General features: G+C 49.4%; 1 protein-coding gene and 2 long non-coding RNA genes across 4 annotated transcripts; 1 reads left to right on the forward strand and 2 right to left on the reverse strand.

Moving 5' to 3' along the window:
• Positions 1–2,429: 2,429 nt before the first annotated feature.
• IRF2BPL (interferon regulatory factor 2 binding protein like) lies at positions 2,430–5,965 on the reverse strand. Of its 2 annotated transcripts, XM_051621484.1 has the most exons (2): positions 3,977–5,965; positions 2,430–3,752 (listed from the first exon to the last, which is right to left on the reverse strand). In XM_051621484.1, exons 1-2 carry the CDS (start codon positions 5,359–5,361, stop codon positions 3,194–3,196), a joined length of 1,944 nt encoding a protein of 647 aa, XP_051477444.1. In that variant the 5' UTR covers positions 5,362–5,965; the 3' UTR covers positions 2,430–3,193. The 2 variants fall into 2 exon arrangements, with proteins under 2 accessions (XP_051477444.1, XP_051477443.1); XM_051621483.1 differs by having other exon boundaries at positions 2,430–5,965.
• Positions 5,966–6,356: 391 nt separating this feature from the next.
• LOC127385605 (uncharacterized) lies at positions 6,357–8,628 on the forward strand. The gene is made up of 3 exons (XR_007889712.1): positions 6,357–6,474; positions 6,556–6,718; positions 8,572–8,628. It is a non-coding gene; the product is annotated as an uncharacterized LOC127385605 (long non-coding RNA).
• LOC127385604 (uncharacterized) lies at positions 6,779–10,104 on the reverse strand. The gene is made up of 2 exons (XR_007889711.1): positions 9,721–10,104; positions 6,779–9,109 (listed from the first exon to the last, which is right to left on the reverse strand). It is a non-coding gene; the product is annotated as an uncharacterized LOC127385604 (long non-coding RNA).
• Between the last annotated feature and the right edge of the window lie 3,241 nt (positions 10,105–13,345).

Raw genomic sequence — 13,345 nt, forward strand, 5'->3', positions numbered from 1 at the left:
TAAAAGAAATGTCGAGAATAATCTAACTGGAAAAAAACAAACAAAACAGCTCTCCTTGGGAAAATAAACCATGTAAATACTTCGCCATTACAAGAAGGAATGAGAACACAACAAATGACCACCTGGACAAATAAATTCACTTACAGGATTTATTCAAGCAAACACTGGGCTTTACCTTAAATAACTGGCAAATATGGGGGAGGGGAGCATTGCTGTGAAATACAGAAATCAGCTGAATCTCTGTACATGAGACTCACTCAGCAGCTCTCTTCTCAAAAAAAGGTTACAACTTGTTTGTCAGCTGAGGACAGAAAGAGAAAAACCTATGGAGTGGGTTCAAAGAAATGCTGGATAATATGCCCAGACGGGCTGCTTAATGAGCCACAGTAAAAGAAAAGGTCACATGGTTACAAAAAACCTCCATTCAACAAATGCCCTGTAGCTACAGTTAACTTTAATTAACTACAGTATTACAATTAACTTCAACTGTATTTTCTACCTATGTCTACTGCCCCTTACCTTTCCTTTACCTGCTACAAATCAAATTGATGAATCTCATAAGTGGGTTTATGTTTCCAAAATTCTGCCTGATGAGAGCCTTTCAAGAATGCTCTGCAATTAAAGAAATCCACCAAGTGGGGCTCTTTCTAACTCCAACTACTGATGACTGATTTCAAGATTACAGGAGTGGTTCTGTTTATATAAATCAGGGTATTCATGCTTCTGTGACATAATTAAATGTTGGATAGCCTGTAGTTTTTCTCTTTTAATGACAGTTGCGACTCAAACATTAATACTACTTCTCCACTCCTTAGGTTTAAACTCAGATTTCATCCATGTGTACCATCTTTTTCTGCCAGTCATGAGCTCACAATATTTAGTTCCCCTACCTCATGATTTAGACATAAACTGCTGTGAGGGAACTGCATGCTTATAAACAACTGAAAATAGAATTATGAAAAAATCTATAGTCTAAAAAACATTTAGGTTGTATCCAACAATTAACTCAAAACATATAGGTTGGATCTAGTAATGAACTCAAAACATTATTTTTCTGCACTATGCCTTCCAATTAGGTACATAAGGACAGTATGTTCTGAAATTTTTAAGCACAAATTTATAATTTGGCAGGAAAATTATATACAGAGTCATTGTCTGAAATCACAGATACAGTGATGCCAAAGACTAAATCTCAAAACATAACCCACCCCCACACAAAATAGCCCAAGAATGTACCTACACAAGAGAGCAAAGAACTGTAGACACACTAAGCTTATAGTCTCAAAGCTTCTACCATCCTATCCACCAGGAATACAAAATGAACACTGTCTTCTTAGGAGCAAGCAGATACCAGATGCCATCCAGACTTTTACAAAGTACCTCTTTATACAATGATGGGATCTGGGAGAGCAGGGATCCTTACAATTCAGTAAAACCCAGAGCTTATAACCTATGACACTGTTGCATTTGCAACAGCATTCTGCTGGTCAAACTGCAAAGGATTTCTGCAGTGCTGCTGGTTTTTTTCAGGTTTCCTATCTTCCCTCCATTTGCCTCACTGGAAAGGACAAAGTTCATGTTAGGTTTGTTTGCATTTTCTAGCTAGTGTGAGGCCTGTGTATTTACTTTGCCTGTTGATCCCCTAGCAGGTATTGCACTGCTCCCCAAGCTCCAGAAAATGCCAGTGTCACATGAAATTGTTAGTTATACAAAGAATTACATATGATCACTGCCAAAAGGAAAGCATTTCCTTTCAGTGCTTTAAGGAAGATTCCTCACCTGAAAACACAACACAGCCCTGAACTGTTCACCAACACTCCATTATGAAAAGTCATTGCCTAAATGGGGTAGCTCCCCACCAGCTGTAACACCAACTATAGGAGCTGCTATTTCATGCTACCTTTTTTTTATGCTGTGCTCTACTACAATCCTGCCTTACCAAGAGGCTACAGCTAATGTCGAGCTTTGATGACTGCTCTTAAAATCAACCAAAATTAACCACATTATGCTATTTTTTAAATTTCTTTTTTCTTTTTTTTTTGTGAAAGAGGGCTCCGTTTCAAATCCTTATTAAATTGCAGGCAATGGATGCATCCTGTATTGCTGTTTGCAGCTGGAGAGCTGGGGGGGGGGAGGGAGAAGGAAATGAGATGCAGAAACAGTAAATAGAAAATGCTTAGTCAGCAACTCTTACTGCAACATTAAAGGTGAAATGTAAATAGGCATAGTGCCAAGATCTAGATAGGTTTGATAACACTATCAACATCATCATCTTACTACATATATGTGAAAATGTGAGTCCAAGTGCCACAATTATGACAATGAACTTCAGGCTCTTGGTATAACGGAGATGGAGACTTTTTAAAAGGCAACGTGGCTGGCGCATGCCGCCTCAGCTCTGCGAAAAATAAAACTAGCTACTCCAGAAGTATTAATATCAATTGAATTTATTACAATTTACTAAGCTCCAAGGCACATTACAGTGTTCTGTTAACTACAGAAATGTATAAAGGACAAACAGAGCATGTTTTTCATGTACAGCATTTGGCTCTACTGTTCAAAAGCATCCGTGCATCAATAAAAGCAAAAACAAAAAACACATGAAGATTAAAAACGTTCAGATCAATAGAAACAAACTGAAACATTTTCCTTACAAACTTGCAACAAAAAAACACCCTCCCCCCAGAGCCACCCCACCGTTTTGCAAACAAAAAAACAAAAACGAAAAAAATAAAGTGAAGGACTAACACTCAGGGCTTGTAAAACATAAGCTGTCACCATTTTTGTAGCAATTTTTTTAGGCATCAACACTGGCCTTGGCAAAAAATTATTTTTTTTGTCTTTTGTGTTTTTCTTCTTCTTTCAGAGAAGTGCATACATTTACAAAAATACACACCAGCAGCAGGTAATCGCTAAGGGCTATTAACTTTGTACCTAGCCAACACACTGCCAAAGAAATGAGAACAGGTATTATGTAGTAACCAAACAATATTATATTCTGTTTAACAAAAACCAGCTCTATCCTTCAAATGAAGAAGAGTACATACCTTTGTTTCAAAATATAGAAACATACGACGAAAATAATGTCTATACATAAGACTAACTTTTGCAGTTTGTTATATTCACAATTCTACATCTTCAGGAGTCTGAAGGGATTGGATTTCCTACTCAAGGGTCTCTCTCCTTTTTCACTTTAACGTCCCCAGCTAAAATGGTCGCGATCTCGCCCTGCATAAACGCCCAAGGCACATTGGAACCGACTAGGGGGCATTTCTCTCCACTGGGGCAGTAGACTTCGCCAGTCGCCCCTTGGGCCTTGATGCTCTCTCTGGAACAAGGGAAGCAGAACTTGTGGCTGGGCACAGAGGGGCACTGAACAAAGTGGGTGTCCTCCAAGCGTTCGTGGCAAATGGTGCAGCACAGGGGCCCGCTGTTGGCCATGGGGGAGTCCGGAATGTTTTGGGGGTGCACTTGGTCCATGGCGGGGTGGGCGCTGGGGGGAGGAGGGGCCACTTGCAGGTTCATGTCCCCGTTGCGGGAGGCCAGGCGGCGCTGGCCCGGCACCGAGGCCGGCGACACGGGGCTGCTGCTGTTCCTGCGGGTGGACGTGGTGGAGTGCACCGAGCTGCCGTCCTTGGGTGAGTGGGCATTGCCCAGGGTGTCGGCCACCGACATGAGCGCGGCCATGGGGGACTGTCCGTTCTGGGGGGCGGACTCGGGCGGCGTGGTCCGGTTGGAGTGAGGCCCGAGAGGCGGCGGCGGCGGTGGCGGCGGGCCCCCGCCGTGCACAGCCCCGAAGCCCCCAGCCGACATGGTGAGCTTCAGCGCTTCGCTCTGGCTGGCCATCCACTGCTGCCGCTGCTGCTCGTCGCTCAGCTTCAGAGACCCCTCGGCCGAGTCCGAGGGCTCGGGAGAGGCTTTCCTCTTGCGCATCGCCCCGCCGCCGCCGCCGCCGCCGCCACCGGGTCCCCTAGAGGCGGCAGCCGTGCCCTGCGCCCCGCCGGCCCCGGCCCCCGGCCGCGGGAGACTCACCAGCGCCGTGGGCAGCATGGGGCAGCTGGCGTCCAGGTAGGGCTGCGGCAGCATGTCGGCGCCCACCAGCTCCTTGAAGAAGCGCACGGATTCGGGCAGCAGGTCTCCCAGGAGCCGCCAGTCGCCCGAGCCGTGCTTCTTCTCGTACTCCAGATACTTGAAGCCCGAGGACAGGCCGCGGCCGAAGTCCTTCATGCAGTCCTGGTACATCTGCTTGGCCACGCCGGAGGCGCTGGAGAAGACGGTGCCGGAGCCGCTGGGGTACTCGATGAAGAGCTTCAGCTCATAGTCCATACCCGGCTTAGAGACGGCGTCGAAGGCAAAGACGCGGCCCAGCAGGGCGTGATCCTTCTTGAAGCGCACCTCGTAGGGGGTGCAGCCGGCCAGAGTGACCAGCGTGTCCCGCACGATCTTGGGCTTGCTAGCCCACTCCTCGGCCCGGTTCCGCAAGCTCTCGCTGAGCTCGGCCAGCGCCTCCGCGTTGCGCTGCTTCTCCTTCAGCTCCCGTTCTTGGTCGCTGCTGGACACCGAGCCCGGCCGCTTGCCGCAGGCCTCGGAGGACGAGCCACCGCCTCCCCCGGCGCTGCCACCGCAGGTGCCCCCCTGGGAGGCGGCGGAGGGAGCCGGGGGACCCCCACCGCCGCGGCCGCTCAGGCCCCCGTGCGGCGGGGGCAGCGCCACGCCGGAGGCAGCGGGTCCGTTGAGCAAGGTCTGCGGCAGCAGGCTGGGAGGCACGTTCATCTGGGCGCCGGCGGCCCCCGGGGGCAGGCCGGACACCAGCCCCCCGTGCGCCCCGCGGCGGGAGGAGGAAGAGGAGGAGGAGGAGTTGGGGCTCTGCCGATTCAGCTCCGGCGGCCCGTCCTCGGGCGGCTTGGGGAAGCCGTTGGGCCCCCCCAGCCCGTTGGGCAGGCGGGCGCCCGGCGGCGGCGGGTACTCGAAGCGGCTGCGCTGCTCCGCCGCGGCGGCGCTGAGCCCGTAACGGTCCAGGCTGGACTGGGTCAGCCCCGCCGAGGCTGCCTTGGAGGACGCGTCCACATGATTGAGCTGCTGCTGGGCCGCCGCCGCCGCTTCTTTGGCGGAGAGCGACACTGCCTTGACGCCGACCGGCGGCGGGGGGCCCGGGGAGCGGCCGTCCTGGAAGCAGCCGTGCGCCCGCTTCAGCTGCCGGGCCGTCTCGATCACGAACTCGATACGGTCGGCGCCCTCATAGTTGACGCAGCCCCGACAGACAGGCTCCGTGAAGTCCCAGATCATGGCCCAGGGCATGCGGGGCAGGTCGCACAGGTAGCATGACTGTCTCCGGGACGACGACACCTGCGCGGCGGACATGGTGCTGCTGGCCGGAGAGCTGCTGCCGCCGGGGTAGGGACTGGCTCAGGCTTCCCCCCCGGGCTGCAGGGGGGTGGCTCTCCGTACCTGATCCTGTTGCCCCTTTCAGCAGGGGGATCGTCTGCTTTTAAGTTCGCTCCTGCTGCCGGAGAGGGGTTCTTCTACCCGGTCACGCCGCTGCTGCCCTGGTGGGGTGGGAACCGCTTCTACTGCTCCTCGGGGGGCTGGGTGGGGGTCGCCTTCTAGCCGCTTCTGTTTCCCTGCGCTCTCTAGCTCTCCGCTGCTGCTGCTCCTCCTCCGGGAGGAGGCGGAGGTGCACGGAGGAAGATGGGGGGGTCACCTTCCACCCGCCGTGACTGCTTCGCGAGCTCGCACTTCGGAACGTGCCGATTCACCGCCGCGAGCGAAAGAAGGGCACCCGCACGGAGCTGTCCGGTCCCGGCGGCGGCTTCCCCGAGCGGCGGCGGCCCGGGGGCAGCGGCGGCAGCAGCGTGGCGAGCGGCGCCGCCTGCTCTTCACTCACATCCTCGCCGCTGCTCGCAGTCCGAGCATGGGGTGCTGCGCGCCGCCGCCGCCTGTGCCTGCGCGCCCCCTCCGCCCCGCCGCGCCGCGCTCCCCCCGCGCCGCGCTGCCCCGCCTCCGCGCCGCGCTCCCGGCTTGCCTTGGCTCGGCTGCACCCGGGCGGGGCCCCGCGTCACCACCGAGCGCCCGCCCCCAGCTCCCCTCCCCCCGGCCGCCGGCGCGGAGCCCACTTGTTGCGCGGGGCGCGCATGCCCGGCGCCCTGCCCGCGGCCTCCCGTACGCGGCCGCAGCTGGAGCGCGGCGGGGCGCGGGCAGCCTGCGCTGCCGGCTATGTTTGGAAACTCGCACGGCAGATCGCGCCCTCGCCCTCCGCCCAGCCCGCCCCGCCGCCGCGAACAGGCGGCCGGGAAGCGCAGGCACAACCAAGGGGGGAGGGGGAGGAGGCGGGGGTGCTGTGGTGGCGGCGGTTTTTTTTTTTTCCCCTGGATGGGCTTTCTAAGTTCAAATGTCTAGTTTTCTGGATTTTGTAAACCCGCGGATCGCACCGCTTTGCCTCCGTGACGACTGCGCGGCGTCCTACCGAGGCTGCCGGTGGGATTCCCGTGCGTTCCGGCTGCTGAGGCAAATGGGGGGGATCCCGCCTTAATATCCGATTTCGTGTTTCTCTTTCAGTGATCCCGGTGACAGAATGACACAGTTTCTGTAAGCCCGTGACTACATCAGAAGCTCTTCCACTTTTGATTTGTTTCAATCGGCCATGTTTGCCGAGTGTTGAAGGTAGGGCTGGGAAAGACAGTGCTGTGCCTTGCTCAGGGCTGTAGGAGAGGCCAGGCAGGTGAGTAATCGCTGTGATCTCATCTCGCTAATGCAAAGGGACATAGGATTTCCCCAGCGCTTTGTGAACACACGGCTCATTTTTTTTTTATTTTTTTTTTCCCCTGTTTCCTCCGTTAAATAGCTTGCTGACATTTGCATAACACTGCTAACAGGCAAATTACTCGAAGCAACTTCGGCTCATGCAAATAAGCCGAGAATTCATTTCACTCGTAAAAAAAAACAACAAACCAAACCAAAAAAAAAAAACAACCCGAAGCCTGCCTTTTCCCGACGGCGATCCCCAAAGTTGCCCGCTCCCCGCCCGCCCTGGCGGCGACGCCGATGCCCGGAGGCAGGAGGGGCTCTGCACCGCCCGCCTCGCTGCAGTCGGTGGCTCTTTTTGCAAACACTCGCATCGCTGTCCGCGTCCAAAGAGTAATAAACTCTCACTGCGCGACCGCGGGTCGGCAAGGAGCCTGCGGGCTGCACGGCGGGCGGCCACCGGCCCCGCGTCATTGGCGCAGCGCCGGGCTCGCGGGTGCCCGCGCAGGCAGCGCGCAGCGGGGGGATGCGGAGCCTCTCCCAGCTGGGCTGTGCTGGATGGGTTTCTTTCTTTCCGTATCTCTTCCTAGTTCCTTTGTTGCTAGAAACGCCCAAAAACCCGTTCGTTACAGCTTTCCCTCTGCACTTTAAAGGGACTCGGTGTTTCCATGGCGCGGTGCCACAGCTGCCTTACGCGCCTACAAGCGCACGCCCAGCAGCCATGCAGCACCGGGCAGGAAAGATAACTTGTGTTCGGTTAATAACGTTTCAAAACTCACACGACAAAAAAGTTGTTGCTTTAAACAATTCGTTTCACATGCCCAGTGCGTCTCTTTTCCATTTTTAGTTGTCTCAAACGTGTTATGTGTGCCTGGTTATAAATCTATAGAGCTGGAGAACGAATTTGACGTGTGTCAGCAGAATTATTTTACAAGGAAGACTTAACGAAATGCATAGGCTGAAGTTACAGAAATGGTAGGAACAAATAAAATACAGTAAGAAAATCAGTTCTGACAAAGTGACACTTTCAGGGGAAGCTTGCAGAAGCAGCGAGACAGAAGAATCTTTAAATTATATGAGTCTCTCAGATGCAAAATGGCTGAAGAAGATGCGCTAAAGGAGGGTGTATTTCACACTTGGGAATTTCACACCTAAACTGTAGACATTGTAGAGGCTTCACAGAAGCAAACTTCTAGTAAGGCAGATAAAAGCTGGTCAAAGTAAAAGTCTTTGCTTCCAGCTGCAGTGATGTAGTGATGGCTGCAGGATTTCTACATTTAATATGACTTTACTTGACTAAACAAGCATGTATTCGCTCTGGTTCACACTGGAAGGTCAACTCCTTTCCTATCTCTTTACTGCCCCGTGTTGGTCTTCATATGAGAAGCAGAACTGGGCTGTGGGAAAAGGTCAGCTCCTGCTTTAAAAACTCCAGTTGAGAGAGCTGAGGCTTTCCTCTTCATCCCGAGAGTCTGGGAATGCAGAACTGCAGCATATCCCGACTATATTCCAGTCCCCGGGTTATACAAACCCAACATATGACAAGGCACTATGTGAGCTTGAACCGCCCCTCACCCTGGCTCCTCGCTCCACTGAATCCTTCTGCAAGAAAGCCCTTTTTTGGTAACACTCACCTCAAAGGAACAGACGGATTTCTTGGCTCACAAGAGCAGTCTTTATAGTGGGTGTAAATAATAATCACCTTTGATATAATCTAGCCTCAGAAAACCATTTACAGGTGCTGTCAACTCCCTTTATAGTTTGTGAATAGAAAAAGAGCAGAGATTAGCATCTGTGACCTGACCAAACTGCCTTTACTTTTACTTGCAGGATACACAGTCGCGGAAACATGTTTGTTTTTCCGTAATGATTAAACTTTGATTTAAACTTTGGTCATGGGCACGTACTGTACCATTACGCAAGCGGCACTTAAGGATGAAGTGTCAGCACAGCAACAATATGGCCAGCAGCAGCGGTGATCTCTGCAAAGTTGATTGATGAAGAGAACTGCAATGTAAATGCAAATAAATGCCACTCCGTGGCACCTTCACAGGGGACGAGTTGTCAGTATAAATCTAATCTGGTAGGGGAAAACAGTTGGAACGGTGGCGATAGAACAAAGCTGTGATCTGTGGCAGCGCTGTCCCTGCGAGGGTCGCGGCGTGTTTTCCTGCGCACCTTCCGCCTTTCCTCTCCTTTGCCATGCGAATGGCAGGACAGCAGAGATCCAGATCGGTCTTGCTGGATTTATACTAAACACGTCTGGTGTTTATTTAGCTCTGAAATAATCCAGGAATTAAAATTACGTTTGGAGGACGAAAAGAGGAAGCCCAAACAATGAAGCCATTCAGGTGCCTGATCTGGCTAACTGAAAGAAAGAAGCAAGCAAACAAAAAATAGTGTAAGAACCCGCCAGACAGTAGCTTGTTTAATAAGAGGGAGGGGAGCGAAAGGAGGGAGGGAGCCGCGGCCGCGAACAATTGCTACCCAGCTACTGCTTTTTGCGTAGGAACGCGAGTCAGCACTTTGGATGCAGCATTAGGGATTCTGCGGAGATTGCCCGAAGTTTACGACCTGCCAGTAGTCCCAAGGGACAAGGAATATAATTTTCACTATCAGAAGTGAAACTACTCCTACTAACTCCTTCCCTTCGGTGCTAGGATAAATATTGCCATCCTATAATCCCTTTCCCTTTATTCCTATTAACCTCTTGGAAGTGCACACGCACACACACACATCTGCGTAACATTATAACAGCAGGAGAAGCTTTGATTTAAACGAAGGAAGCAAAACGGTCATACGAAACACAATGCAGGAGCCGGCCAGCACTTTTCTCAGTGTCCCTGGCAGGTATGGGAAGCAGAGGGTGCAATGCACCGTGAAGAAGGGACAGAATCCAGGTGCCTGGCTACGCCCCAGGACTGCCAGGCTCTGCTCCCTGCCACCTTGGTGTGTGAGCTCGCAAAATACGGGGATTACCGTTGATCTGGGTGCTGAGGAGTGCTGTTGATCATCGAGCAGCAGTCCAGTGTTAATTATGCGGAATATAGGACAGCCCCAAAGTTTGCAATCAGTAGTAATTAGGAGCCCAGGATCTCGGCAGCTTGGGAATGAACGGTCTAGCCTGGCTCTAAATGCTCACAGCCTGGGAATGCGTTTAACTCTTTCCTGCTCGCCTTAGGGAGTTTTGGCACCGACCGGTGCAGCAGTCGCAGGCAGCTGGTTCTTCTTCAGGCGCTCACCTACAAAAATGGCTCTTTCCTCAATGGTCAAAACAGCAGCTATAGCTGGAAACAAACACAAGAACGAGAGGGGAAGAGCATCCCCGAGAGTGTGATTTACATGGATTTACCTCAGTATAGCAAATCAAATAAAATCCATCACAATCAAATTACTGGCTTCAAAACAATGCCGATATTAGCAGTGAACACAGCAGTCGGTGGTAAAGAGAGTATGTTCAGCAAATCAAAACACAAACACTTCAGGAAGGAGCTGCATAATTTTGTCAAATTAAAAGTTAAACAACATTGTCTTCTACTAGGAGCTGCCAGGGAGTGTCAAAACACCTAGTTACAAAGAATAGGAGTGTAATTACGTGTTTCTGTTTATCGTTTCGGTTCTCATCTCATTATACTTCTGTTTTTCCCTGCCATTCTTCAGGTAGTCAGCCTTGCTGACATGCAGATCACATCGCTTTCCCACCTAGGAACATTTCCCTGCTTCCTTCCTTTTTTTCTTTTTTTCCTTGGTCTGCAAAGCAGAGACATTTCTTAAAGGACGCTGCCTGTCGTGTCCTCCGGTTTTACCGGTTGCATTGCCACACTGCTGCGGGAGCGCGGAGCCCAGGGCAGAGCCGGGCGGGAGGCCGCCCTCCCGGCCCGCAGCCCGCCCGCCGCCGGGGCCGGGCCGCCGCCTCCCCCCGCGTCTCGCCGCCCCCCGCCTCCAGCCAAGGCAGCTCTGCACGCCTGACCCCACCAGCCTCTCGCTTCTGCCCCGGAAAAGCAGCCAGGGCTCCTCTCTGAGACCCGCCCCAAATCGATTTTCCTACAGCTGTCTTTATGGTTTTGAACCCGCCTGCTAGCCCACATTGCTGCACATTAACCTTTGCCAAATCTTACAGTGCAAAATAAGACACCTATAATTAATTCTGCTCGCTCCACAAGGGACTAGCGACTGGATGGCATGTTTTAGGCTGGAATATGCAGAGGCTGGATCTTCCGCTGCTCTTATTTTTACTTTATCCCTGAACTGTTTTCATCATACATCCTGTGGACGTAGTAAACAATCAACAATAATGAATCAACTGAATCGGTACATTTTTTAAGGCTATTCCCACTGAGAGCCACTTGCACTTTCGTGACAGTTAGGAATCTGCCAAACATTAGCTTAGTTACCAGCAAGAGAGGCTCCCCCCTCCCTTCACCCCATACACAGATTGTTTATCAAAACGTGCTGCCAAGAAAAATATCCCTGCTTTTGGCCTCCTCCAGTGATTAATAACACTTGAGAACTGCACAAAACTTCACTGTGTTTTCCAAAAAACGGGGGAGGTGGGAAGGGGGGGATTAAGACAGACAGAAAGACAAGACAGACAGACAAGAGGAGAGAGTGAGACAAAGTAAGGAAAAAAAAAAAAAGGAAAGAAGGAGGAAAAGAAAAGAAAAGAAAAGAAAAGAAAAGAAAAGAAAAGAAAAGAAAAGAAAAGAAAAGAAAAGAAAAGAAAAGAAAAGAAAAGAAAAGAAAAGAAAAGAAAAGAAAAGAAAAGAGAAGAAAAGAAAAGAAAAGAAAAGAAAAGAAAAGAAAAGAGAGGAAGGAAGGAAGGAAGGAAGGAAGGAAGGAAGGAAGGAAGGAAGGAAGGAAGGAAAAGAATGAAAGAGAGAGAGAGAGAGAAAGAAAGAAAGAAAGAAAGAAAGAAAGAAAGAAAGAAAGAAAGAAAGAAAGAAAGAAAGAAAGAAAGAAAGAAAGAAAGAAAGAAAGAAAGAAAGAAAGAAAGAAAGAAAGAAAGAAAGAAAGAAAGAAAGAAAGAAAGAAAGAAAGAAAGAAAGAAAGAAAGAAAGAAAAAGAAAGAAACTGCACTATCTTGAGTTATTTCACATGGCATAACCTCCTTTTCCTCTGTAACTAGGCCATCTGAAAAGGCCTAAAACAGTTTTCTCCAAGACCATGGTATAAATGCTGTTTAACAATGTTTTTGAAAGAAGGATGATATGGACACAGGATAACTGTGAGAATAGAAGAGGGAGGGGAGGAAGGGGGCAGTTTCTTTTATTAGCACATATCAAGATGAGCTATGGAGGGAAACTGAGAGGGAAAAAAAAGATCATTTACTTTCTTTTCAAAGACTGTTGGTAAAATTCCTAAGGGAGACTAAGTGCCAAAATTAACTGTCTTGGTGTATTACTTTTAGACACTACTGCCTGGGTGAATTAAGTCAAGTCTTCAAGCAGCAGCCAAAGATAGCTGCAAGCTGAAAAAGAGGCACTACATTTCCTTGTTTTGTGGTGAAACTCACAAATTTGTGGAGATTGTCTTTGCTCCAGGGTTTTTTTTCATCTTTCACTCTCTCTCTTTTGCTTCTGGGCTATTTTTACTATTTTATATTTGGCATTATAAATATGTTTTGTAATGGGAAGGCAAGGTAAGAAACAAGCAATTGTTAAGAAAACCTAGAAAAGTAAAACTAAATGTGTGTGCATCCATTTATAATGTATCTATTTATATTTATACATACATGTGAGATTATCCATATGTATGTAAGTCATATAAGGTATTTTTCATTACTCTGTACTCCAAAAGACATTATTTAGTAAAAGACAATAAACAGCTCTTGAACAGTGGGATATAGACTAGTGAAAACAGTTTACAGAAATTAATGATGCTGGATTGAACCAAACCTTCCCTTTGGAATTAGTGCCAGACATAGTTTTCCTGAACCCTGTCCAACTGCCTGAGCGACAGACAATTTTCATTCTATTTGTGCTAAAGGCTTATGACTAGTGCTGGAAAATGAAGCCCTTGCCCTTGATCTCAGTGCAGATTAAAAAAAAAAAAAAAAAAAAAAAAAAAAAAAAAGCAGAACCGTGCCAATTTCTTTCCTCTGCCAATAGAAGCCCTTGTGCTTTGGGTAATGCAAAACAATAAAAAGTTCACATGAAAACTCCATTGAAAGGAGACCCACCAAGAGCCATGTATCTCTGCTACATTCATCAGCCAGTTTCCTAGCTTCTCACAATGTCAGCAAAATGCAGAGGGTAAGGGCAGAAAATATTTCCCAGCCAGCAATATTGTTTCACTGCTCTGCATTTGGTGATGATTGCTAAAAAATACTCAACTGTAAATAACCACACTCTTCCTTCTGCTCATTCTGATCTCCCCATGCTCAGGTACTGCCTGTAGATTTGGGGCTGTGCAGCCCCTGTTGTTGGAGCTGATTCTGTTTCTGAGGGATGAAATACATATTTGAAATACACAACCTGAGTTACAAACAGTGGCTATACTGTACTGCTGTCAGTCAGCTAATCTCTGATTGCTTTTTCCTAGATTATTAATAAAATTAGAATCCCAAGCAGAAGGCATTTGCTTTCATTGTACAGTCTGCACTTGT

Source organism: Apus apus, chromosome 5 (genome assembly GCF_020740795.1).
Source record: "Apus apus isolate bApuApu2 chromosome 5, bApuApu2.pri.cur, whole genome shotgun sequence".
Lineage (NCBI taxonomy): Eukaryota > Metazoa > Chordata > Aves > Apodiformes > Apodidae > Apus > Apus apus.

What these genes read in the sequence shown, in the direction of transcription:
- IRF2BPL (XM_051621483.1), bottom strand. Translation starts at nt 5,361, where the DNA reads ATGTCCGCCGCGCAGGTGTCGTCGTCCCGGAGACAGTCATGCTACCTG.